This window comes from Syngnathus scovelli, chromosome 10 (assembly GCF_024217435.2).
Source record: "Syngnathus scovelli strain Florida chromosome 10, RoL_Ssco_1.2, whole genome shotgun sequence".
NCBI classification, from domain to species: Eukaryota; Metazoa; Chordata; class Actinopteri; order Syngnathiformes; family Syngnathidae; genus Syngnathus; species Syngnathus scovelli.
Window position 1 is genome coordinate 9,404,875 of NC_090856.1, and position 27,474 is coordinate 9,432,348.

General features: G+C 45.1%; 3 protein-coding genes and 2 long non-coding RNA genes across 9 annotated transcripts; 3 read left to right on the forward strand and 2 right to left on the reverse strand.

Annotated features, from left to right (window-relative positions):
- Positions 1 to 318: 318 nt before the first annotated feature.
- Positions 319 to 3,646, reverse strand: LOC125972759 (large ribosomal subunit protein uL18). The gene is made up of 8 exons (XM_049726735.2): positions 3,515 to 3,646; positions 3,011 to 3,080; positions 2,818 to 2,933; positions 2,610 to 2,744; positions 2,205 to 2,407; positions 734 to 911; positions 557 to 645; positions 319 to 479 (listed from the first exon to the last, which is right to left on the reverse strand). The coding sequence occupies exons 1-8, from the start codon at positions 3,515 to 3,517 to the stop codon at positions 380 to 382; spliced, it is 894 nt and encodes a 297-aa protein (XP_049582692.1). The 5' UTR covers positions 3,518 to 3,646; the 3' UTR covers positions 319 to 379.
- A 604-nt stretch (positions 3,647 to 4,250) lies between these two features.
- On the forward strand, positions 4,251 to 17,549 carry evi5b (ecotropic viral integration site 5b). Of its 4 annotated transcripts, none has more exons than XM_049726579.2 (20): positions 4,251 to 4,517; positions 8,440 to 8,654; positions 10,055 to 10,244; positions 11,193 to 11,417; positions 11,501 to 11,575; positions 11,674 to 11,799; positions 11,885 to 12,028; positions 12,202 to 12,291; positions 12,355 to 12,452; positions 12,548 to 12,608; positions 12,695 to 12,748; positions 13,422 to 13,454; positions 13,995 to 14,141; positions 14,626 to 14,757; positions 14,914 to 15,054; positions 15,229 to 15,387; positions 15,510 to 15,656; positions 15,723 to 15,818; positions 16,639 to 16,734; positions 17,056 to 17,549. In XM_049726579.2, the coding sequence occupies exons 1-20, from the start codon at positions 4,500 to 4,502 to the stop codon at positions 17,365 to 17,367; spliced, it is 2,559 nt and encodes an 852-aa protein (XP_049582536.1). In that variant the 5' UTR covers positions 4,251 to 4,499; the 3' UTR covers positions 17,368 to 17,549. The 4 variants fall into 4 exon arrangements, with proteins under 4 accessions (XP_049582536.1, XP_049582545.1, XP_049582563.1 ...); XM_049726596.2 differs by lacking the exon at positions 4,251 to 4,517 and adding an exon at positions 5,152 to 5,420; XM_049726588.2 differs by lacking the exon at positions 13,422 to 13,454.
- On the forward strand, positions 8,661 to 9,909 carry LOC137840682 (uncharacterized). Its single transcript, XR_011087582.1, has 2 exons — positions 8,661 to 9,221; positions 9,614 to 9,909. It is a non-coding gene; the product is annotated as an uncharacterized lncRNA (long non-coding RNA).
- Positions 17,550 to 19,905: 2,356 nt separating the features above from the next.
- On the forward strand, positions 19,906 to 23,352 carry LOC125972753 (zinc finger protein Gfi-1-like). Of its 2 annotated transcripts, none has more exons than XM_068652167.1 (5): positions 19,906 to 20,037; positions 20,978 to 21,214; positions 21,343 to 21,704; positions 22,203 to 22,340; positions 22,462 to 23,352. In XM_068652167.1, exons 1-5 carry the CDS (start codon positions 19,962 to 19,964, stop codon positions 22,804 to 22,806), a joined length of 1,158 nt encoding a protein of 385 aa, XP_068508268.1. In that variant the 5' UTR covers positions 19,906 to 19,961; the 3' UTR covers positions 22,807 to 23,352. The 2 variants fall into 2 exon arrangements, with proteins under 2 accessions (XP_068508268.1, XP_068508269.1); XM_068652168.1 differs by having other exon boundaries at positions 21,346 to 21,704.
- LOC137840680 (uncharacterized) lies at positions 20,676 to 22,662 on the reverse strand. Its single transcript, XR_011087580.1, has 3 exons — positions 22,528 to 22,662; positions 21,325 to 22,367; positions 20,676 to 21,211 (listed from the first exon to the last, which is right to left on the reverse strand). It is a non-coding gene; the product is annotated as an uncharacterized lncRNA (long non-coding RNA).
- Positions 23,353 to 27,474: the final 4,122 nt, after the last annotated feature.

Consider the following 27,474-nt stretch of genomic DNA (forward strand, 5'->3'; position numbering starts at 1 on the left):
CCGTCTTTATATGATTGGGAGAACTGGGAGAACGCTGACGGGAAGTGACAGGCGAGTTTAGGCAGTCTGAGTAATTATGTATTATACTACCGCCCCCCCCCCCGGTGGTCAATGTGCATAATGTGTATGTTTACAAACATTATACAGTGCTTTCTCACTATATAGTATTTTAAATAGTTTCATCAATTTGTTTGGAGCTGGATTTAGGCAGTCTGAGTAATTGAAGTCCCTGAAAAGTAAAAACAAGTTTTATCAATTTTATTTTATGAAGTTGATGAAATCCTAAAAGTATGTGATAAAAGCAAGAGAGGCAGTGTGAACATTTTCCATAGATTTATTAGAACAAAATTCTGGCTTAGAAGCAACATAGAGCGAGGCCTCACTCTGCTTCTTCCTTCTCCTGAGCCCGAAGGAAGCTGGCTTTCTTCTGGGCGACACGGGCTTTCCTCTGGGCCAGAGACATCTTGGGACGATTCCACCTGAGGAAAAAGACCCCATTAGCAAGGTGACATCTGGAATCAAGACCCCTTAATTCTATATCCCATATCTTGCTCACCTCTTCTTTGTAACCTCCCTGGGAGGCTTCTTTTCATGGACCGGGTTCTCACGAATGGCGGCGTGAGCTTTTTTATACATTTCCTCAATCTGAAAGACATGTTTTGGAGATGACTTAAAAACCGCACAAGACAATCCAGAGCGTTTGCTAGCTGCTATGCTTTAGGGCAGCACTCGCCGATTCGGGGGTAACGCCGTTCTTGATGAAGCGCGAGAACTGCTTCTTGTAGGCATCCTCGTCGTCCTGCATCAGCAGGCTCATGTACTCCGACACGTTGATACCCAGGATGTGCTTGCGGTGGACCTCGGCGTTGAACTCTTTGCTCTCTGTGTCGTACCCCGGGAAGCGCTTGGTGCTGAGGAGACGAAAAATATGGAAAGCAAATATTGAGCACAAATATAACTTTTTTTGCTTACAGGGTATTTCAGCAAGCACTTAATACAATTAGACAATGTGGTAACTCAGCCCTGATGCAATTGATGCCCTACCTGGTCGCCACGTCAAAAAGGACACATCAAGCAGGTAAGATTCTGACCGTAACCAAAAATATTGCACTCACAATTACAGCTTTAAACTAAATTAGTTTGTAAGAATTGAGTAAATATTTTTTCCCATTGCACACACCATAGGTGCAACAATCTCAAACTAATCAACAGACAAATGATTGAAACGTCAAAGCAGAAATGCATATTAGCCACGCGAGATATCCACCTCAGAGCATAGCAAGTATAAATTTTTTTAAACATCAACTCACCGAGTTGCCAATGTTCATTTCAAGATAGTTATAGTAATTTTTTTAACAACTCAGACACAATGGAATTATTTCCACCTTTAGCAGCATTTGGCATACTTTGAACTTTCACCACGGCTCGGTGGCGCACTGGGTAGCACGTCCGCCTCACAGTTAGGAGGGTGCGGGTTCGATTCCACCTCCGGCCCTCCCTGTGTGGAGTTTGCATGTTCTCCCCGGGCCCGCGTGGGTTTTCTCCGGGCACTCCGGTTTCCTCCCACATTCCAAAAACATGCTTGGTAGGCCGATTGAAGACTCCAAATTGTCCCTAGGTGTGAGTGTGAGTGCGATTGGTTGTCTGTTTCTGTGTGCCCTGCGATTGGCTGGCAACCAGTTCAGGGTGTCCCCCGCCTACTGCCCGATGACGGCTGGGATAGGCTCCAGCACGCCCGCAACCCCCGTGGGGACTAAGCGGTTCAGAAAATGGATGGATGGATGGATGAACTTTCACCAAGGGTAAAGTGTAAAAGCAACGGGACGCGCGAGGTCACTCAAAAAAAATAAATACTGATGGAAGTTATTTACCGGTTTTAAAAAGGTGGAACTTAAAATTATCAACCAAATGGGACCCAAACCATCCCATTTGTCAAAAGGCCCTGTTATTTCCTGTTGCATGAATTGACTTTAAAATAATTTTGCAAAACATAATGGATACCTTACTTCTGTTAGATCCATAGCACTGTCCTCAAACAAGAACATCTGTGCCATTAATCTGAGCAACCGAAGTCAATTCCTTAGCCGGGCACTCAATGATCATGCCAGGCAGTATGCAAACCATTCTCAAAATAGTGATCATAACCTCAGTATCTTCTGTTAAAACTGTTTTTGAATGCACTTTTTGATGTTGGATCAGCTGACCTGTGTGGGATGCTGAGGCCTCCGTCCACAGCGCCCTTGAGGGCCCCGAACACCTTGTTGCCAGTGGAGGTGCGAGCCAGGCCAGCATCCAGGTAGCAAGTGAAGGCTCCCGGCTGGCCGTCGATGCTCTCCACGTTGAACTCCTCGCCATTCACATCCAACTGGCCCGCGTACACCTTGTCAAGGCCAAACTTGTTCAGGAGCTGCAAGAGGACGAGGAGGAGAAAGGTTGGCGACTCTTTCCTAAATGAGAAGCTGTTTAAATTAGGACTGCGGGCGACTAGATTAACCGCAAAATTTGGTAGACAATACTTTCTGCCTCAAAACTAATCAGTGACAACTGCGTCTGGTCGTAAAGAGGCCTGGTGTCTTAGCTTCACACGCCAGGCGGTGGGCAATACGTACCCTACGGGCCAGCAGCAGACCGGTGCAGTAGGCCGCCGCGTAGTTGGTCAAACCCACGGCAACACCGTACTTGGGCAGCTCGTGCGAGTACGCCGCACACACAATCACGTCCCCTTCGATTTTGGCATAGGCGATCTGTGACAAAAAGCATTGCATGACATCAGTACTGCAAACGCCATAGCAACACAGATAAAGCAATGCAACCTACCTGGCAGATGATATCCCGGTTGGTGAAGCGGACGATCATTCGGTACTTGGGTGTGTTGTACTTGTTCTTGTCTTGCACAACAAGGCGCTTACGGGCGAAGTAGTCAGTTTTCCCCTCTAGGAAGAAGCACAAGAATGTGATTTTATTCCTTAAATTTCGAACAACTATCAAACAAGTGTGTGTGAGAACGTACCTCTCCTCCTGCGGAATTTGACCTGATACCTCTTGAAGTAGGCCTTATTCTTTACCACTTTAACGAAACCCTTCGGGGAATACACAATAGAAGTAACTGCAGTGAACACAAATGCCAGAAAATTCAGTAGACTTAACGGGCTGTCAGTGTTGCGGGCTAGTTAGCACGGAGTCCCATTGGAAGTGAACGTAGTGTTAGCTGCATGCTAACCGAGCTCGCAATTGAAATGGCACGTCAGGTGTTTGCTGTCAACGACGGTGTGAGGTGTTAAAACAAAACCCGGTGCAATTAATGACCGTGAATTGAGTTGATATGCGACAGGAAGTGGTGCGTTTGTCCGCACGGCCATTAGGCCACGTTGAGGCAGAGCCGGCCAGCAAGCACTGTGCCCACAATCCACGTTCATCATTCACACAGCTGCGTGTTTTGATACAAAAATCGACACCGAGTGCAAGATGCACGTCTTAGGTACGCATGTAGACACATATTGGGAGAATTACAAACCATTTTGCAGTCTTTCTGGCCTCCTTATGAAGGAGCCCGGAGCCAAAGACTGGGAATTGACTCCGCTGCACGGGAAAAAGGAAGTTGCCTTGTGCGCATGCGCAGTAAATAGCGTGTCTCAGGATGGGGGAATGAGTCAAGCAATTTTACTACACTGCCCTCCCTTGAACCGGGGCGAGACTGCAGCAGAAATGTTGGTACCTCGACCGCAACCACAAAGTTGTCAAAAGCAGGTTTGCAGAGTTTTATCTTTTCTCACAACTTTGACACTTAAATCATACAATGTCGCACATGTTATTCAACTGTTCTATTTTTCTCACCCAGACTACAGCAGCCCCTACACAGAAGTTGAGTTTGAGACACTTGCTTTACAGCAAGTTGTGACAGTCCTTGTCAGGTATTCTGTCTGATTGATTTGTTAAAATCGAAATAAAGGCAGAAGATGACAGGTTTTTTTAAAAAATGATTTTTACTTATGTAAGAAAACTGTTTTAAGAACTTCACGTTCTCAGTGTGCAGTTTTTTTCTCCAAAATAGTCATTAAGATGGATCAAAACATGTCAGAAACAGTGCAGGATGTGAGGCCTCCTCTCCCCATGGAGTTTTTCTACGTCATCTTTTTTGTTTTTTTTTTCCTTCAGGAGTGCCATGCTGGTCGGCGACAATAGACGTGCGTCAGCGTTGCCGGTGTGAAACCAGAAAAGTGGGTTTCATGACTGATCGTGTGGTATGTGAACGAAAGCCGTCACATTAGTCACATTTTCACCTCGGCAGGTAGTGAGGCTGTGCTCCCGGTGGAAACCTTCACCTGTCACTTTTTAGCCACTGGGATACATTCTCATTCACAGATTGACAAACTGAGACCGTATACTACACCATAATTGTGGATTATTAATTATTATTGGTACTGATTGAGACAAGATGCCTTAACTCAAGGAGCCACCCGTAATCTGACACGAGTGTTCCGGTGATGTCTTTCTTCTAAATGCCATCTGAACTTCAGGTAAGGCATTCTTGGGAGTCAGGGGCCGATTAGATAAAGGCAACACACAAGAGTGACTGTTAGTACATACTGTACATTACAAAACGTTGTGCCAAATGCAAAAGATCATGAAAGTCTTTGTACTTAATGATTGAGTGATGTTATGTTATTATGCATTTTGTTAGAATCTTTTCTTTAAAATTCAAAGTAGGGTATAAAATTCTACTGCACAGGGTGACTACAAAGTCTCATTACAATTCTACACAATTCTAACAGAAACAAATGAACACTATGCAAAATGTTGGGTTGTTCTTGTGATTTACGTTTTAGATTTTCAATTTTGTTTGATAAAAAAAACTTAATACTATTATTAGAGGACATCATGACCACATTCTGGTTTGATGGGTGGTACTGCATTGAAGTACGCGTTTGGCCTACTGGTCTGTATTTCTCTCATAAAATATAGATATAATTCAGAAATACATATATTTAAACCCATTATTTGGCACATAATCACTGAAATATATTGAAAACTATTATTTAAATCGATTTCTCTCGTCGTCTCATATTTAAAGTGTAGTTGCGCACTCCGACCAAGAAGTGTCGCTGACGTCAAAGAAAACAGTGAGTAAGGGGCGCATGCGCAATGGCATGTAAACACCGCCTGCACGGCTGTAGGCCGTCTGCCCGAGACGTTGCTGTCCACGTATTAGACGGCCGCGATCGCACCCAGCCCATGCAAGGAGACAACCGACAGACAGTAAACGCTCAGCAATGCTAACGCGTCCCGGTGGAAAAGTATCGAATAAAAAAACAACTTTTTCTTGCTTTGTTTCTACGCGAGAATGCGGCGGACGATAGCTTAATGCACGGGAAACACGCCAAGCGAGGAAGTTTGGCGCGGCGTGTTAAATTCGCTTCAAGGTAAATGGATGTTCCCTTTTTTTCCATCCTCTCCCTTTCGGGGTTGTCTACTTGCTGAAACTATTTATAAAACGCCGGCAATTAATAATTAATTAGAAATGAGCATTACGTGTATTTTTTTTTTCTTTTCTTGCAAGATAGCTGCTAGCCAGCTATGCGCATTGTTAGCTTTGGATACTCTTTTGTGATATTTCAGACTAGTTTTTACATAAAATTAAAAATTCAACTCCATACTTCGCCCACTTGTGTTCCGGGATATTAATTTAACGCAAGTTGGTGAGCTAGTTGGTACTGCTCGATCCTGGGTATCTCCTTTCAACACTCAACACCAGGCAGCCATAAAAGGAGCAGATGAGTCTTGCATTGTTGTTTCCAAGTTGAACGCTGCTCTACTCAAAAGAAGAAAGATGAAGAACACAATGATGACAAAATGATCAGTCACTGTGTGATATAAAGTGGGACGGCTTCTGAATCTGCTGTCATTTAATGAAACTAATCCTAATGAATTAATGGTGTCACTAGCAAGCCCAAGAGCAAAAACAAAACAAGCCAGCCAAGATTCAACCGGCCAAACCTTTGACCAAGCTTCTCTTTGAACTGAGCCGCTGACTTGTTGATGGGGGCTTGCCAGCAGTTGGAGACCAACTGAAGTCATGCAGGTGTCACCAGTTAGCAGCGGGGCGGCAACCGCATATTGGTCTTACTGGGTTGTTTTGGTTCAGTTGGTCTCAGGAGAAACACTGCAGAATCAGCTCAATTGACTTGCTTCGCTGAATCGAATCAGCAATCTCAGTGGAAACATGGCAAAGTCAGATGATTTGGTTCAGAATGATGGCGACGGCCGACATCAGACCACCATCTCTTCACATTGTTTACTTCGCAGTGAACGTATAGAAAGCAAACCAACTTTTGTGTTCATACATAAGGAACCGGAAACGACTCAAGTGACTCAAATCATTTTAGTGAGTGACTCAGCGTAACCCGAGTCTGTGAGATGAAGCGATTAGACCAGCATTGGTCTGCAAGTGGCAACATGTGCTACTGCCAGAGCAGCTTCAAAAAGTCCTCCATGACTTCTTTTGGCCATTTCCCCATGAGCGTTTAGCGCGATGATGATGATGCAGCAGCAAAGGAGGAAATAAAAGTGTTCAAGTGGTGCAGTGGTCAGCATTAGTGCGGTGACTCCAGAATGTTATGTGAATTAATGAAGTCATGATTCGTGTATCTGCTTGGAGAACCAAATTAAAATGTCATTTTGTTTGAACAAGGCGTGTACAATTGCTCTGCATCGCACTGAAATCAGCTGTGCGTTTGTAAATATAAGGTGTAAACAAAGAAACAGACTAGAAGTCATCAGACTTAGCTTTTAGCATTTACACCCAACACGTTAAGACGTTTGTAGATTACATAGGCTGTTTATCAGTAGCAGTTGTATCGGGAGATAAGCAAAACGTCTGCTTTCATCTGTCCTTGCACAAAGTGCATTGGAGTACCACCAACAAAACAGGTGATTTCAAAAAACCAACAGAATTGAAATTATTGACAAAATCAAGGTGCAGCAAGAAGTAGCTGGGCAATATCTATAAAGGCTACAATATCGAAACATCAATCTGTTTTTGTGCTTTTCTTTTATGTTCCACAAGAGAGCGCCAGTGTTTGTGTTGGGGAGGAGCTAAGTGTGGCCTGGGTTGTTAGTGGAAGTTACCAAGTGTCTTTTGTATATTTATTGTTTTGCTGGTGCATTTTTCTCTTAAGCTAAATTATCTGTAAGCCTTTTATTTTCAATTGTGATGTAAAATGAGTTTGAATTAATATGAAAGTGCCAAATGAACAATTCGAAACATTTTTGGGGTGGGTTTCAATTTCTCTGAGTGGCATTTATACAGTTTTATAATCTATTTTACATGCCTAGTAGTAAAAATAAGGCAGAAATGAAAGTCAAGTATGTGTGTACATATTGTGGGTTGTTGATATGCGTGAAGTACAGGAAGAGGAACAAGCTGCAGTCACAAATGTCCTCCGGCTCGTGAAACATTTGAATAAGTGGCTTCTTTAACACTACTCGCTCATTAGCGATGCGAGCCACATCTCGAAGACTCCCCCCTAACCCTAACCCCTCCCAACGCCGCCGCCTTTTCTCCTTTTTTTCTTCTGAGCTTTCCGGCACACAAAAGCCGAGTCGCTCGGTTGTATGGGGAAGCCTCGCAAATGGAATGTCCGGCTGACCGCGAGTGCCACTTGGCCCTGAGGGTAGGTGAGGCTGAAGAAATTGACTTTTTTGGACCAATGTTTTCAAAACTGCCGTTCGGGGACCTCCTTGGGTTCTGTGAGATGTCACTTGGAGGGTCATTTGCAAATGTTTGAAAAGCGTTGACAGTGTTAATGCTAAAGTGAAAACAAAATCCCATGAACACGCAAAAAGAAAATTAACGTTGATTTCAAATAAATATTCACTCATAAATCCTGTAAGAACACATACAGGCATTACAATAATTTAATGCACATCTCCTTTTTAATCTTAATCTTCGATCCCTGTTCTGGACCTTTTATTTCTGGGCGTCCAGGTGAGTGCAGCATTGTGCTTCCTGTAACAGGGAGGTGCTATCTTTACCGCAGCACTTTGACCTGCCAGTGTGATCAAGCATATGACTTCATGAGCTCCGTTCAAAGCGGTCAAAAGTTCCAAAGCAGAATGTCATGCTGGCGTTATGCTTGACTGGATGCTACCGTAGATACTGGCTGTCTATGCTGTCTCCAAAAACCGGGGCAGAAGCCGGCGAATGACTTGGAATCATAGGTAGGGAATTTCAGACGTAGAGATGGAGACTCCTAGGTTCCTGTGCTTGTTTTTTCCCCACCCCCATTTTCTGTTCATTAAAGGTTTATTAGCGTTCGTGGCCAATAGATGGGGGGTGCGTGGGTTGCAACATTCATTTAAGACAACTAAACAGCTCTCTCTGTCTTTTGCAAATGACACTTGCGCGTTCTCTATCATTGATGTGTGCATTTTCCTGGACAGGTGGCGACAGACAAGGTTTCTGGTAAGCTGAGTTCCACTCTCTCATGGGTGAAGAAGTCTGTGTCGCACACGGTCAGTCAGATGGCTAGCCAGGTGGCCCCGCCCACATCCCTGCCGACCTCCGCCTCCGCGCCGTCGCTGTCTTCGCCATCCTCACCGCCTCAGCTCAGCCCCGATGACGTGGAGCTGCTCGCCAAGTTGGAGGAGCAGAACAGGTGAGAAGAAGAAAAAAAAGCCATCCTCACTTTGATTCACTGTGACTTTAAAAGGCGGGGCCTTGCCCTGTGAGTGATGTGGGTGTCAGCGAATGAGCGTGTCCAGTTGGCTGGCTGGCTGGCTGGCTGGCCGGCTGGCTGGCTGGCCGGTTGGCTGGCTGGCTGGCTGGCTGGCTGGTAACTCGTTTGCCTGAGTGGACTGACTGCGTGGTGCCCATCAGTAGCTTGCGTATGAATTTTCACAGATAAATTGGCCTTTCGGTATCAAACTTGTTTGGGTTGCGTGTGAATCCCGCTGAGCAATCGCCTCGCTGAAGCAGCAATTTTGCAGGTTTTCCGTGTGAATTGCAATCAAGCGAGTTCATAAGGGCACAATTGCGTTCGGACAGTCCACTGTGTTTGCGGTACGTTTTTTTTTTTTTTTTTCCCTGGTCTGAGGCCTTTGGACTTTGCAAACGCAGATAAAAGTCATCCAACAGTATAGTTGAGCAGCACACGAGGAACTTGTCTGTAAACCGCTCCAGATCTTGAAGATGCGAATGAAGACAACATCATGAACTGGTCCTGGTATGCTGCTTTTCTTCTCAAAGCTCATTGTGGATTCCAGGGAGGTCCAATTATTGTTTTTTTTTTTTTTTATTCCAAACAAGAGTCTCATGCTGGTAAATTATTAGCCCAAGTGCTTGTGTGTTTGCATACCAGCGGGTCCACGGAACCTTAAAAACTCTTGTGAGTTTCCTTTAAATCTGAACTGAAACATTTCAATTCAGCAGTGAACATTTTCGCATGTCCTGTCTGTACTAATTTATTGTACAGACAGTACATGTTGCCGCTGGTGTTGGTTCCACACAATTGCCTGTAATTACTTTACAATATTAAGAAAATAGTGACATCAACTTTGCATTTGACACAATTGTTGAACTTGCTGACAAGAAAACTTAGTGTAGCCTCACACACAGTTGCGAGCTGAATGGTGGGTGTCGCTTTTGTCGAGTGGGAAGCCCTCCGGCCGGCTCTTTGCGGCTACGGGTTCCGCCCACACGACCCAGATGCGGCTGAAACCCGACCCGGCCCCTTGACGTCAACGCTGCCGCTGCTATTTTCCAAGATGGACTGCCCGTTTGCTTGAAGACACGCAACATCAATGGGAACTATTATTCACTTGATTATTAATTTGAATTGTTAAGTTGATTAAGTTGGTCAATAAAAAAGGAAAATAAATCTGCTGGTTCTTTGAACCAGCCTGGTAATTGAACCTTTATTGACTGCAGTTTAAAATGGTGTTTTCAAAGGGGTGAAATATAAAATCAAACCAAAATGCAGTATACATAAAATCCAATTTGAAGAGAGAAAAGGGCGTCTGTGGTGCTTGCCCTCAATCCATTTTGATTGTCTCGCAGGCTCCTGGAGACGGACAGCAAATCCCTGCGCTCCATGAACGGCTCGCGGCGGAACAGCGGATCCTCACTGGTGTCCAGCTCCTCGGCCTCGTCCAACCTCTCGCACCTGGAGGAGGACTCGTGGATCCTGTGGGGGCGCATCGTCAATGAATGGGAGGAGGTGCGAAAGAAGAAAGAGAAGCAGCTTAAGGTGAAATGTGCCGCCACGCTTTCCTGAGCCATCGCGCTACGCTAGCACGTGGACGTGATGACTTAGACTCGTAGACAAATGTAGTTCTGTGCCGCCATCTCGTGGTATATGTAGGCAATTACAAGCCACGTCAGTTACTGATTTTCGGGTGCAGACCTGTTGAGTTTTTACAAAAGCAAAAAGTGAAGCAGTGTTGTCTTTCTAAGCTCATCAAATGCTGGAGGAATATATATTAAAAAAAAAAAACTCAAACTGGATTTGCCTCGTGTGTGTAAACACACTATACAATTGGTCCTCCTTTGCCTTTCCTTGTATATCCTGAAGAGAGCAAAGTATTTTCCGTCACTATTTTTGTACGAGTCACCCCCCCACCCGCATTGAGTCCTTCAACATCCTATTTTTGGAAAAGCTAATTTAAGCTCACCTTTCCGTTTCATACCTCACTTTTGCCAGGAGGAAGTCACACGCTGGTGTTGATACCCGACACCCAATGGTGGAGTAGCAAAAGTTAGGAATAAATATTTTTAGGAATAAACGTTTTTAACACAAAGGCGGTGGTGCCTGAAAAGTGCACGTGTGTGTCCAAAGCAGCTGTCTGCTCTAAACTCGCACAAGTCCTGGTCAAAGTCAAGCTCTGGCCCAAATGCACCCTGGCCCGAGCAGATGTGCGCACACGCACAAAAACACACACGTGCGTGCATCATAGCAGGAAAGAGCAGTGTGCTCCGTCAGCACAGGAAATTTCTTAATCACGTTGTGTCAGCAGTAATGCATGGAAAAAAAAAAATCCTACGCATGTTCTTATAACATCATTAAATTTGTTCCTTATCGTGGAACAAAAATGGAGGGTAACTGTTGGTCCAAAACAACGACGACCACTGCTTTGGCTGCAAAACTTTAAATTGACAAGCAAAAATAGCAGCATTGATTTGCAAAGTGCACTTCCAGGATCTGGTCCGAATGGGGATTCCGCACCACTTCCGGGCCATCGTGTGGCAGCTGCTGTGCAACGCTCAGAACATGGCCATCAAAGACCAGTACTCGGACCTCCTGAAGATGACGTCGCCATGCGAGAAGCTGATACGCCGCGACATCGCCCGCACTTACCCAGAGCATGACTTCTTCAAGGAGAAGGACAGCCTGGGCCAGGAGGTTCTCTTCAATGTCATGAAGGTAAACAATGACGAGGCCCTTTGACGTCGCGTTAACGCAGCGTTACCACAGCATTTCTCCCGCCCATCTTGTTTGCTCCTCAGGCTTACTCCCTGGTGGACCGCGAGGTCGGTTACTGTCAAGGCAGCGCCTTCATTGTCGGCCTGCTGCTCATGCAGGTAATTGTCGCGCTCTGACGTCGCCCGTGCGAGGGAACCAAAGCTGAAACCCTCACGGGGGATTTTTTTTTTTTCCATATATATATAATGTCCTCCAGATGCCAGAGGAGGAGGCCTTCTGCGTCTTTGTCAAGCTGATGCAGGACTACAGGCTGCGGGAGCTCTTCAAGCCCAGCATGGCGGAGCTGGGCCTCTGCATGTACCAGTTTGAGTCCATGATCCAGGTAGGAGGATCAAAAAAATATGATTTGGATCTTTTCACAACCCAAAACATCACTGTCGCCAATCTCGACCATCTCGTCCTTCCAGGAGGATCTCCCCGAACTCCACATGCACTTCCAGGCTCAGAGCTTCCACACCTCCATGTACGCTTCCTCCTGGTTTCTCACCATCTTCCTCACCACCTTCCCGTTGCCTGTCGCCACCCGGATCTTTGACATCTTCATGTGCGAGGTGGGTACTTGCAAGAGACGAGACTTCAGATGAATTTTGCTTCTTGTCCATCAGCGCCACCTGCTGAATATTGAAAAAGAAATTCCCAATTAGACGTTCTTGGGCTATTTAATATTCCCGTTTGCTCTTATAATGCTTTGCACCCAGTCACTTACGATGCCGTCTGTGCTCAGGGCTTGGAGATCGTCTTCCGAGTGGGCCTGGCCATCCTGCAGATGAACCAGGCAGAGCTCATTCAGTTGGACATGGAGGGAATGTTACAGGTGCAACTGCGTGCGTGATGTAGTGAGGCCGTCGTTTGGTCTGACTCGATGGGTCCTCTGCAGCACTTTCAGAAGGTCATCCCGCGCCAGCTGGACACAGGCCCAGACAAGGTCATCCAGGCGGCCTATCAGTTCAAGTACAATGCCAAGAAGATGAAAAAGTAAGCCGAGGCTTGTTTCGCTCTCTCTGTCGCTATCTTGTGGCCGCTTTTGGAAACGCCACCCTGGAGACCTACTTGTCTTTTGCTGGCCTCAGGTTGGAGAAGGAGTACACCACCATCAAGACCAAAGAAATGGAGGAACAAGTGGAGATCAAAGTGAGTCCAGCCACACACTTTGACTGTTTTTTACTTTTGATGTTTAAAATGGTTTTAACCTAATGCATTTCACTCACTTTTGGTAGAGGCTGCGCACAGAGAACCGCCTGCTGAAGCAGAGGATCGACACTCTGGAGAAGGTGAGTTCCGCTTGCGTCACAGCAGATCTGTGACGACTCCCTCACCTCGCACTAACCGGCTGTTTTGAGAGTCGGCGCGCCAGTCGGTCGCCACGGCGCTGCCGCTAACCGAGACCGGGCCACACGTGCATGTCAGGTTTGCGCCGCGTTCACGCCGAGCATGAGGCGGACACTCGGATTCTAACGCATTCCAGACGTCGTCATCTCAGGCACTCGATCGCTAACGCCGTCCAACGTTTGGAAGCTCGTTTATGAGCCCCCTCATCAGACATCCTCTCTTGCTCGTTCTTCTTCTCTCTTTCATTCTCACAAGTTCCTCTCACTGTTGCTAGCACATCTCGTTTTTTCTAATGGCATGCTCTCTTACTTTCTTGCACGTAATGTTCCTTTTTGCACCCCAAGATGTAAACATGATGCATACTGTTTCCCAGCCAAGGAGATTAAAATCAGTAACAATTACACTACTAATCAAAAAACAAACGTAACTCAAATGTTGGTTGGGAATCATTGCATTAGGAGGTAAAACTGAACATTGCCTTTGACGCTGCATCTATTTTTTTATTTTTTTTCTTAAAAACAAAACAAAAATCATTAAGTATCTTTTGTGTGCTTTAAACTCTCCTCTGGATTGTCTCTCTGCTCTCTATTTTGTGGTTATCTCTGTTTTTTGTAGGAAAGTGCTTCCTTGGCAGATAGATTGATCCAGGTACTTTTCCTTCACTTGATTTTTCTCGCTGCACCCCCTCTCTCCTCCCCGTCTCTCCTCTCTGCCCCTGATTAGCATGAATCAGTCCTAAAGGGCTAATGATGCACATTTAGAGGAAATTATTTATGAATTCACCAGGTAATTATCGTTCATGACAGTATCAAATACATGCATGGAATCCTCAAATGACAGAATCCAGACAAAGGATTGAATGTTGTTCACCTGAACAAGCCAGCACACTCCAAGCATTTATGAAAGTCAGAAAATGCTGATTGGCAGAAGTTCAAACTGTTCATATCAATAAACTTTTAAGGCCAGTTTAATGCTCCTCTAGTGCCTCCGGAGGTGCAATGTTGTATGACAAGCCCACTGTGCACTTGTTTGTTCAGGTGTTTGGGGGGAGGAAAATTTCAAAGCAGCATGTCCTTTCAGACAACCCCAATCTTTTATACCTTTCTTCCATCGTCTTCTTTCACTTGCTGTCGGGCTACCTATCTCACTTCCCAACCCCCGTCCGCCCTCGGTCGTTTGCGTCCAAAGGGACAAGTGACTCGGGCTCAGGAAGCGGAGGAGAACTACTTGGTCAAGCGGGAGTTGGCCACGCTCAAACAACAGAGCGAGGGGGTCGCCGCTCAGCTGGAGCAGGCCAACCACACCATCAGGCAGCTTCAGCAGCAGCCGCAAGCGGTAAGGACGGCCACCGGGAGGCGCCACCGCCCTCCGGAGCCAAGCCAGATCAGGGTCTTGCAGCAAGTCATTAAAAAGCTTTGTCTAAGCAGATCGGCGACTAAAATCCACAATGAAGACACGATCACGTTTGGTAATCGGGCCTCAAGGAGATGCTCGCATTTGGCCTGCTTGTTGAGGCACGCATGAAGTCCCACGTGGACATTCTCCCCACACGCTGCCTGTATGCAATTACAAATGTCTTCACACCCCGCACATCTGCTCTCTTGCCGTCATTATGTTTAGTTATTAATTCATGCCAGCGCATGTTTTGCATAATGTGACATTTGGATGTTTTATTCATAAGGCGCCATTCTCCCGCTAAATCTATCCCACCCACGATTGTGTCAGGCCAACTCTTTGCCAATTATTGTAGGAAATCATCAAGTCATGCCGAGCAAAAAAGAAATGTGGTGTGGTTTTTTTTTTTTTGTGCGCTTGTCAGAAGGGGGCACTACGCTGCTCGGAGGAGGCAGTACTGCAGCTGGAGCGAGAGTTGGTACAGGCCCGGCTGAAGGAGGCCGAGTCCCAGTGCGCGCTCAAGGAGATGCAGGACAAGATCCTGGAAATTGAGAAGGTGATGCATGAAAAGACAGAACACCTATCATATTTATTTCAACAGTAGATCAAATAACAAAATGGCTTCAAATAACGATATAATATTTAGCCTTCGAAAGGTTTGCATTTGGCTTCGGCCTCCTAAAATGTAGTCAAATGTTATTGCACACTGTAGCGCAACACGTCGCTGCCGGATGACACCAACGTGGCGCGACTGCAGGAGGAGCTGATGGCTGTGACAGTCAGAGAGGCTGAGGCCCTTACAGGCCTCAAGGAGCTACGTCAGCAAGTTCGAGACTTGGAGGACCACTGGCAGGTGGGAACAGAAAGAAAATCTGTTTTTGGTCATAAGTTGACACTTAAGTAATTTCTTACACTGCAGACATCACATCTTTTTTACAATAATGTGGCTTCCCAATTATTACATCAATTATTGATGGCTTTATTTAGCGATTCTGATCACACCTCCACCCCCCCTGCACTTTTGCAGCGCCACCTCGCGCGAACGTCCGGCCGTTGGCGGGAGAGTCCCAAGAAAAACACGTTGAGCGAGCTGCAGGACGAGCTGATGAGCGTGCGGCTGCGGGAGGCCGAGGCGCAGGCCGAAGTGCGAGAGACTCGGCATAGGATGCTGGAGCTGGAGACCCAGGTTAGAAAAATGTTTTTTTGTTTGTTTTGTTTTGGGTTTTTTTTTTGTTGTTTTTTTTTTTTTTCTCGTTTTTTAAATTTTTTTTTTATTTTATAATTTTACTTTGGGGGGGGATTTTCCAGAATAACATTCACGCCAACCAGCTGCGGCGAGCGGAGCAAGAAGCCCGAACCCTTCAGGATCGCGTTGAGACGTTGACCACTCAGAACAAAGATGTCCACTCGCAACTTCAGGATGTCAAGCGGCGACAAGCAGAAATGGAATGCAAGGTACCGGATGGACTCTGTGCTGATTCGCGCTGGGAGTCCAGTGTAAAAATTGTCCCCCTCTCCTAGAGCAAAGAGGAGGTGATGGCAGTGAGGCTGCGGGAGGCCGACAACATGGCCGCCATGGCCGAGCTGCAGCAGCAGATCTCCGAGCTGGAGATTCAGGTGATGGAATTCGGAGGGCAAGCGGGCCTCAAAAGTAAAACAAAATGAATTAACGATAGTGGAAAAACACTAAAACAGAGATTTTACTCTCTATATAACGATAGTGGAAAAGCACTAAAACTGAGATTTTACTCTCTATAGACTTGTATTCAACATTTCAATGACTGCATAATTGTTTTACTTTCAATTGACGAAAAATGAACTTTGGTGCTCGGTCGTTATCAGTCCCGGCGTCTGTGTGTCCCTGCAGGAAGTGGTTTCACTCTCAACACCACTGCGATGCTTTATTTTGTAAGATGTTACTGACGCCATATCAAACTTTTTTTTTTTTTCTTTGGGAAAAACATTCTTGAGACGTTAAACGGCCACCGCTTGCCGGCTGGCTGCCACCTGTTTTGCATCGCAGCTGAGATCCAGGAAGCTGTGGGGAAAAAACCTCAAAAACATCATCAGGCCTGTTTTTGGACCTCCTTGCGAGGGTCTATTGGGACTCCTCGGTGATGCAGGAAGTTGTTATTTTTAGATTACCCACCCCCACTTGATGGGACCTTATCCGTCGTGTGAGCAAAGCTTGCAAAGTTAATGAGTGATTGAATTCGTTTAGTCAGTGTTACCTTTTTCGTGTTAAACTGTATTCAGATGCTGTCCACAGTTAGCAGGATACATGCGCCGTTAGGTTGAGCTGCATAGCACAGTCACAAAATGCACCACTGTTCTTTTGACTTTAGCTTTAGCTAGCTAGCACTATTTGACATTAGCACCCTATGTAGACATTAGAGAATTTTAAAAAAAGCTTAACAAGTTGTTTTTGGCGGTCTAGAAAGAAGAAGGGAAGGTGCAGGGCCAGCTGAACCACAGTGACTCCAACCAATACATCACAGACCTCAAAGATCAAATTCAAGAGCTCAAGCATGAGGTAATGAGCAAGATTTTCGCACCTTTACGCCTTTTTTCATCCTAGCTCTGAGATTTGTTTCCTGGTTTGACTGAGATAAGTCGAAGTGTCAACTACACCCAAAGCGCTTCCTGTGCAGCCGTCGTCACGTTGTTATGACAACGCACGCAACCGATCCCTCACAAAGTGGAGGCCAAGTATTGGCGAAAGCTGACGGGCGATCAACACATGCTAAGCTAACGTTAGCCTCAATCGATGTGATTCACTCAAGCTTGTTCACTTTTCAATGTCATGTTTTCTTTTTAATGATGTCAATCATTCCTAATTGTCTGACTTGCACAGATCTGCTGCCTAAAGGGACAGCACGGCGTCACCTCCAAACCGGCCGCCTTTGACGGGATCCACATCATCAACCACTACGCGCACCACCGCGACCCTGATGACCCTCACGACGAGGGCTCGTATCACTCTTCAGATGAGGACGCCGCCAGGGACGGCGGCAACAGCGTAGGCGGCCGCCGCACATTGCTCCATCCCAAACTGGGCGGCACGGACAGTGAGGAAGACGAGGACGATGAGGACAGCGAAGCTTTGAGGCTCTCCGTACCCACCGCCGCTGCCAATGTGGGAAATCGCAAGTCCACCACTGTGTGATGCATGGAACTTTCCAGACTGGGGAAGTGATTATGACTTGGACAGTACTGATCCTACAGAGACAGGGTTAGGAACAGGTAAGGAATTATTACCCGGTAAAAGACAGTTCAACATTTTATTCTCTATCACACTTCATTCAATGGGATTTTATATGAACATGATTTTATAAATCAACAACTCTACAGTGTGTGTGTATGTGTGTATTGTGGTCTTTTTTTTTTTTTTTTTTTGCCCTCACAGGAATTAAATTACATTTCAATTATTTTTAAATCTACCCGGACACAAGCCATCATGAGAGGAAATAATCTGAAATGGACCTAGGAGGCCTCTCCAAATGGGCTGCGCGGGAGCGGAGAGGGGCATCACACAAGGGAGAAAGGGGATGCTTGTTTGTGTTGTGTGTTTGTTGATTTAATGATACTTGGTTGTATCTCCAAAGTTGTTCTGTTTTTGTTCACTCCATTTCACACACTTGGACGGGGACTTGAAACCACACTTTGTTTTTTACCTGTACTGGTCTGGTGCTGGACTTGTAGCCGTACTTTGGCTTTAACTTCAACCTGGAACATGGCTTCAACTGGGAGTTGTACACAAAGTGGACTTGGATATGGATCTACACTTGTGCCTGGATTCGGATCTATACCTGATTGTTGACTTGTAACTGGACATATAACTTTACCACGACTTCAACATCTACTTGGGACTGAACTTTGACTGGACTTTGTAAACAGACCTTGACTTCAACCTGGACTGGATTTGTGAACATATTAATATTAATTGGATCTGGACTTTCACTTAAATCTGCATCTGGAGCAGGACTTTTACTTGCACCTGGATTTGACTCTGCACCAGGATCTGGTCTTGTTCTTGTATCAGGATCTAAGCGTTTACTTGGACCTCAATCTGGCCTCTGAATTTGGACATAAATCAGAGCTCTAAAGCTGGATCTGACGTAGTTCAGATAATTTTATCAGCTTGGTGTCAGTGATGACATCACATTTATCTGGTAGATGTTTGGACAGCATCAATGTTAAACATATTTTTTAAAGCACTTTGGGAGTCAGCCATACATTGCACACTCATCCACGCACAGTTGAGTTTGTGTGCAAGGAGTTGACAGTATAACATTTGTTGAATTTTTATTATGAACTGTTTATAATAAAATGGCAGGCAGGCAGGAAATAATTGAAGGCTGCTGGTGATTCTAAACAACAAAACCACAAAAGTCTGATAACAATCTGTCACTCAAAAATCGAGTGTGTGTGATTATTGAGTGCGCCTTTAGATCTCTGCTGTGATTTACTGACATGGATTCCGTACAGCAGGGGTGTCAAACTCTGAATGTAACCCCTTATAATCGCAGAGTACAAGACTTTTTTTTTTTTTTATCCATTCACGATGGTTGCCCTGTGAGACTACAAGACAAATATGTTCTATGTGATGGACTTATTTTTTAATAAAAGCCTTCACGTTTAAAATAAAAGCCCCACTATACATGGTCATTTTTAAATCCTTAGTCATTTTTAAAAACTTGCTATACATGGGCCCTTTTGAAGCCTTACTATACATCATTTTTAAACTGAAATCCTTGTTAAATTTTTGTACTCATATTCAGTGACGTGTGCGCACTTGCTGGCAGGAAACGCTGGCGTATGTACACGTGCTCGTTTTTATCGTCCACGGCGTCCTATCTACGGGCTTCTCGCTGGGCGGAAGTCTAATCGAGCTCAGGCACGTGTCCCTACTCGCATCCTGTCGCAATTCTGCTCCTTCTGATTGGCGACGTGCATCCGTACGGCCATAATTTGTGTGTATACTCACTCCAGTTTGGATATTTTCTGCATCTTGTAAGGATCCTGTCATACAAAGGCCGTGTGAGATTCACAAAACAGACAGAAAGATTGACGCTTCTTTTACTGAACGGGAAAACAGGCAAAAACAAAATGAAAACAGCCGCAAAGGGAGCTCGCGAGCGTAGAACTAACCACGTGATTGCTACGCCTGACGTCACACATCAGGCCGTGCGCTTTTCCCTGTACACTACTTTATATTCGTGTCCATTCGCTTTTTTATTTGCTGAAAAGGTTGGTTAAGCATCTTAAAAAATATTCAGTGAAAATCTAGTCCTCTAGTTAAGAGTTTATCTCTGCATTGCGCTTAATGTTATAACTGGATTATAAATGCGATTTTCATTTCTAAAAACACAATTGGTCATACACAGTAATTAACATTCCAAATAGAGTCCGGTGAAAAGGGTGATTTTTGAAGCATCCCCGGCGATACAGTATTTTGTTTACAGTGTTATTAATAACAAAATAATCACGATAATTGCCGTTAAACCCACAGGTGTCGAACGAGTACCCCTTCTCGTCCCGCTAAATTGACAACAAATAAATAAATAAAGCTTCTATTGTGTGCGGGATAGTGAAAGCGCCTGGGGGCTCATCTTCCTCTTCCTCGGCGTCACCTGTGCGCGTGACACCTGGCGGGCGGCTGGCGTTCTCGCGCATGCGCGTCGCGGCCTCTCGCTTGAAAGGCAGCAGTAAGCAGAAGAAAGAAAAGAGAAGAATTAAGAGAAGAGCGCAGCGGAGAGGATGCCTCGCTCCTTCCTGGTGAAGAGCAAGAGGGCTCACACCTATCATCAGCCACGAGCACTGCACGACTGCACAGGTAACAACCACATGCATGACATTTCCTTTCAAACTTGACATTTTCTCTGAGTCATGGGGAATGGCAGTGAATTAATTAGACAGTAAATACATTTTTAGAAACTGTGACCATCTGTTAATTTTTCTCCCAAAATCTCAACGCTGACTGTAAAACAAATATTTTACACGATTTCTAAGCACTGTGAATACATTGAAATATGACACTTCGTATTTTTCGCTGTGATGTGATTAGAAACGTATTCCCCAGTGGAGGAGAAAACGCAACTCTACTTGTTTTACCAATAAATTAAATTTAACGAGTTAGCAGACGCACGCATTTTCACGCTATTACGTTTAAAATGACAGTGTCTATATTTTTTGTCGCTGTAACAATAAAAACGATCAACCATTCAAACAAATTACAACTATTACAAATTACTATTACAATATTAAAATTAGACAAATTGTTCATATTCTTCTATTTGTTATACTACAAAATGATTTGAGTGAAGTCAAGTGGAAAGTGCTGGGGGAAAACGTGCACTGTTGAAATAACCACGTCGATTCTGACGTTCTCACTCTTACGTTAAAACATGACAAATTGTATTTTTCTGTTGTGATGTTACAAAAATTTAGTCTCTTGACACTGACGCAAAAAGATGACGTTTTCAAACCTCAATTTAATTGTTTTATAATTAAACACCTTTACGGGGTTTTAATTAAAACAATGAAATAAAATATTGTTGTATCATGTTAAACTAAACATTAGTACTAAATAGCCCTGTGTCTCCGCACAATTTCAGCATATTATCGGGATGAAAAAAAAATCTGACCTTAATGACAGAGGGAAAAAACATTATTTTTTTCTTTAGTTATAGTCGTGACCAAATTATTATTTTTAGATTCGTTTAGAGAATTATTGAAAACTCCCCAAATGACTTTTTGCATTGGTGGCGGATTAGGTCCTTGGAGTGATGGTGGTGGGTATCCTCCTGCGGACCCGTCCGGTTCCGCGTGGAGCTTTCCCGCAGAGGAGGCGGTGGTGACCGCGGACGCGTCGTCTTTCTCTCTGGGTTGCCTCGTTCCGAAGGCGGCTGACTCCTCTCCCAAGTCCCCGTCAAGCTGCGCAGGCGGTCTGTGCGCGTCCTCGCCGGACTATGAAGGCTTCTGGAGGCCACCGTCCCCGTCTGCCTCGCCTGGTACGCACAATGATGGAATTAATTGTGATTTGCCGCTAAAAATATCACTTGTATGATTTTATATTTTTGTCGCCAGAATCGGTTGACGTTAACTCTACGTTTAAAGTTACCGTCCTCTTTTCTTCCAGTAGATTCGCTCAAGTCTTTTTCCCCTTTGATGGACGATACGACGGCCTTTTCAGTTCCCTTCCGGCCGTACGATTGGAGCGGATACTCAACCCCCGTTGTGCAGGGCCTCTATCCAGCCACGGTCCCTTCAGTGCACGGCTTTTACGCGGAGCCGGGCGCGCAGGTGCTCCAGCAGTCGTCCGCTTACGCTCAGCAGGCGCTGCGGACTTACGGTCGCCACGCCGTCGCCGCCGCCTCACTGCTCTTCCACGACAGGGGGGCCCTGCACGCCCACCACCTTGAGGCCCACCGCGAGGCCCCGCCGGATGTTTGCGCCAGCCTGACGCTCCACGGCGCCTTCAAATGTGTCAAGTGCAGCAAGGTGAGACTTTAGAGGAAGTGGGGCTGCAGCACCACGCACACACGCGCTATCTCATAATTGGTGGGACGCAAGACGCAGGTTCAACATATCAACAAAAATGTCACAAAAAAATAATTCTGCCATCTAGCGAAGGAGCATTTAATTGCTGTACCTGTCACAACACGTCACACTTGGAAGAACTAATTCATGATACATTTCAGACCACTAAGATGAAATTGGATAATTTACTACCCAATGATCTCTGATGGCACACTAGATTTTTCAGCTTCTTGAGTATTTTTTTTCTTTACAATTTACTGATCCCTACATTTGAAAACAGCTATTTCTAGTTCTCATTACTTTGTCAAAAGAGGCTGATTACTACTTTCAACCTTAGCGGATGACGACATGATCAACAAATAATGATGAATAATGATTCAGCATTTGTCTAAGTGGAGAAAAAAAAAATTGCATCCATGTTGTTGCAGCAAATAATCCAATTTTGCCCGCGTTTGGCAGGTCTTCTCCACTCCGCATGGGCTGGAGGTGCACGTTCGCAGGTCCCACAGCGGGACTCGGCCCTTCGCGTGCCCCGTCTGCAGCAAAACCTTTGGACATGCCGTCAGTCTGGAGCAGCACAAGGCCGTGCACTCGCAGGTCAGTCTTATGTTGTCATTTTTCTATCTGCAAAAATATAAACGGATTTTATATTAAGGCCGATTAATTAGTCGGGCACGAGTTGGTGACTCATGATTGACTCCTGACCGCCCCGCTGCAGGAGAGAAGCTTCGACTGCAAGATTTGCGGCAAGAGCTTCAAGCGCTCGTCCACGCTGTCCACGCACCTCCTGATCCACTCGGACACGCGTCCCTACGCCTGCCAGTACTGCGGCAAGCGCTTCCATCAGAAGTCGGACATGAAGAAGCACACCTTCATCCACACGGGGGAAAAGCCGCACAAGTGCCAGGTGTGCGGCAAGGCCTTCAGCCAGAGCTCCAACCTTATCACGCACAGTCGCAAACACAGCGGCTACAAGCCCTTCGCCTGCCACCTCTGCAGCAAAGGGTTCCAGAGGAAGGTTGACCTGCGCAGGCACAAGGACACGCAGCACGGGATCAAGTGACGGCAAGGCGCTAACAGACTTTTTTGCCAATGCTTGTTTGTCTTCTGTCCTGGGACCTGTCCTCGTCTGTTAAACCACCACCACCAAATATGTTGCTATCGGAAGGACAACGTAAAAGTAAAAGACAGACTTCTCAAAAGCACCAATAGCGCAGATTAATTCATGTTGAATGGGTCTTATACCAAAAATGTCCATACTGATATATAGAGACGTTAAACACTAAAAAAAATACATACATAAAATACTAGAGATTAGAATCTTATGTTTGTTGTCACTCAACCTCTGAAGTCATGCTGGCAAAATATCAAGTCAGATTTGAGCATTTTCTTTTTCTGTTCTCACCACTCAAATGTTTTCTCCTCCTGCTTTGACCAAACTGCACTAAACGGCAGAATGAATGAATGAATGAATGAATGAATGAATGAATGAATGAATGAATGAATGAATGAATGAATGAATGAATGAATGATTTGACAAACCTACAAAAATTGTTTTCAACCAAACGACAATACATGAGATGATTTATTAAAGACAAATAGAACGCGATTGAAGGAGTCGTCTCAATTTGTGCGTAAAAACAATGAACATTTAAAAACTATGAATTTTATGTGGATGTCATTGTGTGCCTTATTTGTTATTTTTCATGTTTTTGGGTTATTTTTGTGATTTTTGTTCATGTAATTTTGTACTTTGTGGGTGATAGAAGAATATTAGCCTGGGTTCGGATTCCAAGATGCAGAAGGTCGTGCGGGCAAGTGGTACAGTGCTAGTCCCCCAACTTAAAGGTTGTGTGTTCAAACCTCAAGTTGATGTGCAGCCTCCCTCTGATGGAATGCTTTGTTTCATTTGGGACCAGTTGTACATTAAAGGCATGCTTTTAAAGTTGGATTTTATTGGGTAATATATTTATGCTTTTTTGTTTGATTTTTTTAATGTGGATTTTTGGTGTGATTATTTAGTGATTTTTTTTTTACATAGACGTGTGTAAAATTTTCATATGATTTTTTTTAATGTGGATTCTTTATGTGATTTTTGGTCTGGGGCTTTTTTTTAATGTGGCTTTTTTGTGTGCTTTCTTTGCTAAGACAGATTTGACCATTGTTTCTTTCCAAGTTGGTGTTTTTGCTGTGATTGCGTGTGCTGTCGACATGTTTGTTTTGGCCACCTGGATCATGTGTTTACACCATCAACAACATGCTGATTTCTTATGTTTGTTTTGAGTTTTTTCTTACGGTTGCCAATTGCGCCCCTGGCCATCAACAAGAAGATGACGAAGAAGTCGCTGAGTACCTGATGAGCTGCAGTAAATCACCTTCCTGATAATGATATCAAAACATTGAGAATAAGAATAAGAGTGTTCTTTTCTGTGCACTTGAAATCAGTGACTGACAAAGATTTTGCTTGCTCACGCCTCATTTGGTCAACATGAGCGAGGTCTGTGGAGGCATTTTAAATATTTTAAAGGCCATAAAAAAAAAGGGGCACGATGAAGACGAGAATGAGGATGGCTGCGTGGGCTGGTGTCTTGCAGAAAGAAAACAGCACACTGGTAAAATAAGGATGTTAATATCTTACAATTATTTGTTTAATTAACATTTCATGTTCCACAGAGAGTAGGAGAAAAAAGTCAATCCCAGGAAAAAAAAAAAAAGAAGCTTCCATTAAATGTAACCACATTCCCGTCATGCCTCGGGCCACGTGCACAAAATCAATCACGGCTAGGCCCGGGCTGGACTGTGTCTTTTTTTTATGATTTATTAATAGAACCTGTGGGTTTCTTGGGCCTTTTAAAAAGGGATTCAAATAAATAAATCTATGCTGCACATACAGTACATCAAATTGTAAAGTAATAAAAGACAGCATGGGCTGTTCATCAACTCATTGTATTGTTTCAGGTGTTTATGCAAAACAGAGAACAGAGGTTTGCGCTTGTTTAACTGTAAAGAGACAAGCTGCTGATTAGTGGAAAGCACAAAGAGTGTGAGTGGGACCACTGCCCTCCAGTTACCCGGCACCTCGTTATACTCGAGTGTGTGTTGTCATAATATTTGCTCGGCTTTGTTTTGTACAGGTCTGACGACTTCTGCGCATTGAGCCTGCAAGCTCACGGCAGTGATTAACTCAACGCCGGATTCAAAGAGTTCTGCAAAGTTTGGGTCATACACATGACATGCCCCCCCACCCCCCATCTTTTCTTCAACATGGAGGCTTATTCATTATTCACCTGATGTGACAAACAGTGCAAAGCAGCTGTCAGCGCTGCAACAAGGCGCATGCACAAATTATTCATGACGCAGCAGTAAGAAAAGAAGGGAGAGCATGAAAATAATAACAAGAGACACACTGAGCTCCATAACATTAATTTAACACCGTCACTTTATACCTTTGGTGAGCGACGCACAACAAACATACAGAACACACACACGTACACAACACATATACAACGCCCCCCCCACACATACACATGCACGCACACACGCATGCACACACACACACACACACACACACACAAAAAACACACACACAGGATTATGGTGCACCCAGATTTGATGGGAGGCAGTGATGTATTGTTCTTTTCAGTTTTTAGACTTGTTTCTAATGGCACGTCCCAAGGTGCTTGTGTGTGTGAGTGATTCTAAATCCAAGGCCACACACACACATACACACACGCACACTCACACGCACACTCACACACACACGGTCACATATTAGAAATCGGCGGGGGCCAAATGATGAGGCCACCTTGAAAGCTTTCCATTAGTCGGGTCTGGGGCCCCGAACAGCGTGAGTCGGGGGGGAGGGGTGTGCACGGGCGTGTATCTGACTTGATGTGTGCGTGTGTTTAGCCGCTTCATTTAGCATCACATATCAGAAAACGATTGCGTGTGAGCTGAGCACCTTACCGATGGTGACCAGACCCGAGTCATTCCGGGATCAGCAGACATTCCGCCTCCTCCACTTCTCTGTCTTGTGTGTGTGTTTGTGTGAGAAGTAAAGGAAAATGTGCTTTCGGCAGTTTGCAAACATATGTTTTAAGGTTGCGTTAAACTTATAATCATATTAATATCTAGTATTAGAGTGCTCGTGTGGATTGGTGGGGGGCGAGGAATGTGCAGACAAACTGCATGAACTTGTTTTCTTCAAAGTGTTGTGGAATAGGCCCGGATAGGGAGTACCGGAGGAGAACATCTCAAGGTCGGTTAGGAACAAGAACAACAGCACGTCTATGAGACCGGCCTTCGAGGGAAAAACCCAACTGTCTGACCTCAGCGACACCTGGACCGGGGAGGAGATGGCCATCGACCAATCATCTCACAATATTTTGCATGCTTTAATATTCATATTGTGTTTCTTTAAAACTGGGCAACCCGGAAGAATGTGTCGTCTTTTGGTGGTCACAAAAACGCACGAGTTTTAGTGTGAGGGACCCGGGACCCAGGCCTGTATTAGTGCGCTCTGTCAGGAATAAATAATTGGTAAATTTGGTCTGATTGATCTACTGGTCTTCTCTTTGACAGAACGAACTCGCAAAATTGTTAGGTGCGCCAGTGTGTGGATTAGGACATAGCAATTTATGTGTTAAGTGTTGATCGCAATTTGGAGTCAGATCAATAACTAGAATCCGTAACCTAACAATTTCTTGGTGACCCCGACGTGATGTCAAGAGAAGGGTAATTGACAACTCGTGGTCTTTAGCCAAGACACCGGACAGTGTCAGGGACACTGTCTCCCGGTCGGCGAACCGTTTGGAATAAGCGCACAACGTTGAGCTGGTACGACGTCTCCTAAACCCTGAGCTCATCACCGATAAGGTAAGCAGAATACCTGTTACTATAAGTCAAAATGCTGCAAATTGAAAGAGGAAATTTAAGAGGAGACTGTCGTTCAGATCAAATAAGGTGTGCATGAAGTTAAGATACATACGGTGAATAAGTTTGGAACTTACGTGTGTAACGTGTACGGTAAAGTCAGGGACTTACGCGTACTACTGATAGGTCAGGGACCTAGTGCTTCGTCGTGGCGGACAAGGGTGCGGTGACGATCGTATTCAAATAGCTGGGGTTAATAAAGAGATCCCCGAGGGGAAGTGAGGCCTCCTCAAAAAATATCCGGTGGTAACAGTTCCTCCTGTGAGAGATCAGACCGCTAAAACATCCAAAATGAACCAAATTGGGGGGAGAGTGAGTGTGCGCGCAGAGGATCCTCATGAGTGGGTGTGTATATGAGTGTGTGTGAGTGATGTGTGTTCTATGGAAGAATGGTGTGTTTAAGTTAAGTTGGTTAGAGAAACTAAGATGAGCAAGGTGTGGCAGTAGAGAAAATAAGGTGTGTGACAGAAAGTTACTAGAACGGTGGCTTGATAGGATGAGAATAAGAGACAACAAATGTTGTGTAGAAGACATTGAAAGATGTCGAATGTGAACATGATGAAGGGCGCAACAGCAAAGTTGGCCTGCCCTTTGAGAGGTTGCGACTGATGAGCGTGCCTGCACTCGCGCGTAGTCGCGGGTCTGGGCTGTGCGCGTGGGCCTGTGCTATGCTCGTGCGGGCGGTGGGCCGGCATCATGATTGTTGCAGGAAATGGCCAGCCTGTAACCGGTCAACATTGATGCCACGACCCTCTCGCACGGGGGGTGCTATAGCCCGGGCGGGGCAGGGACAGTGTGA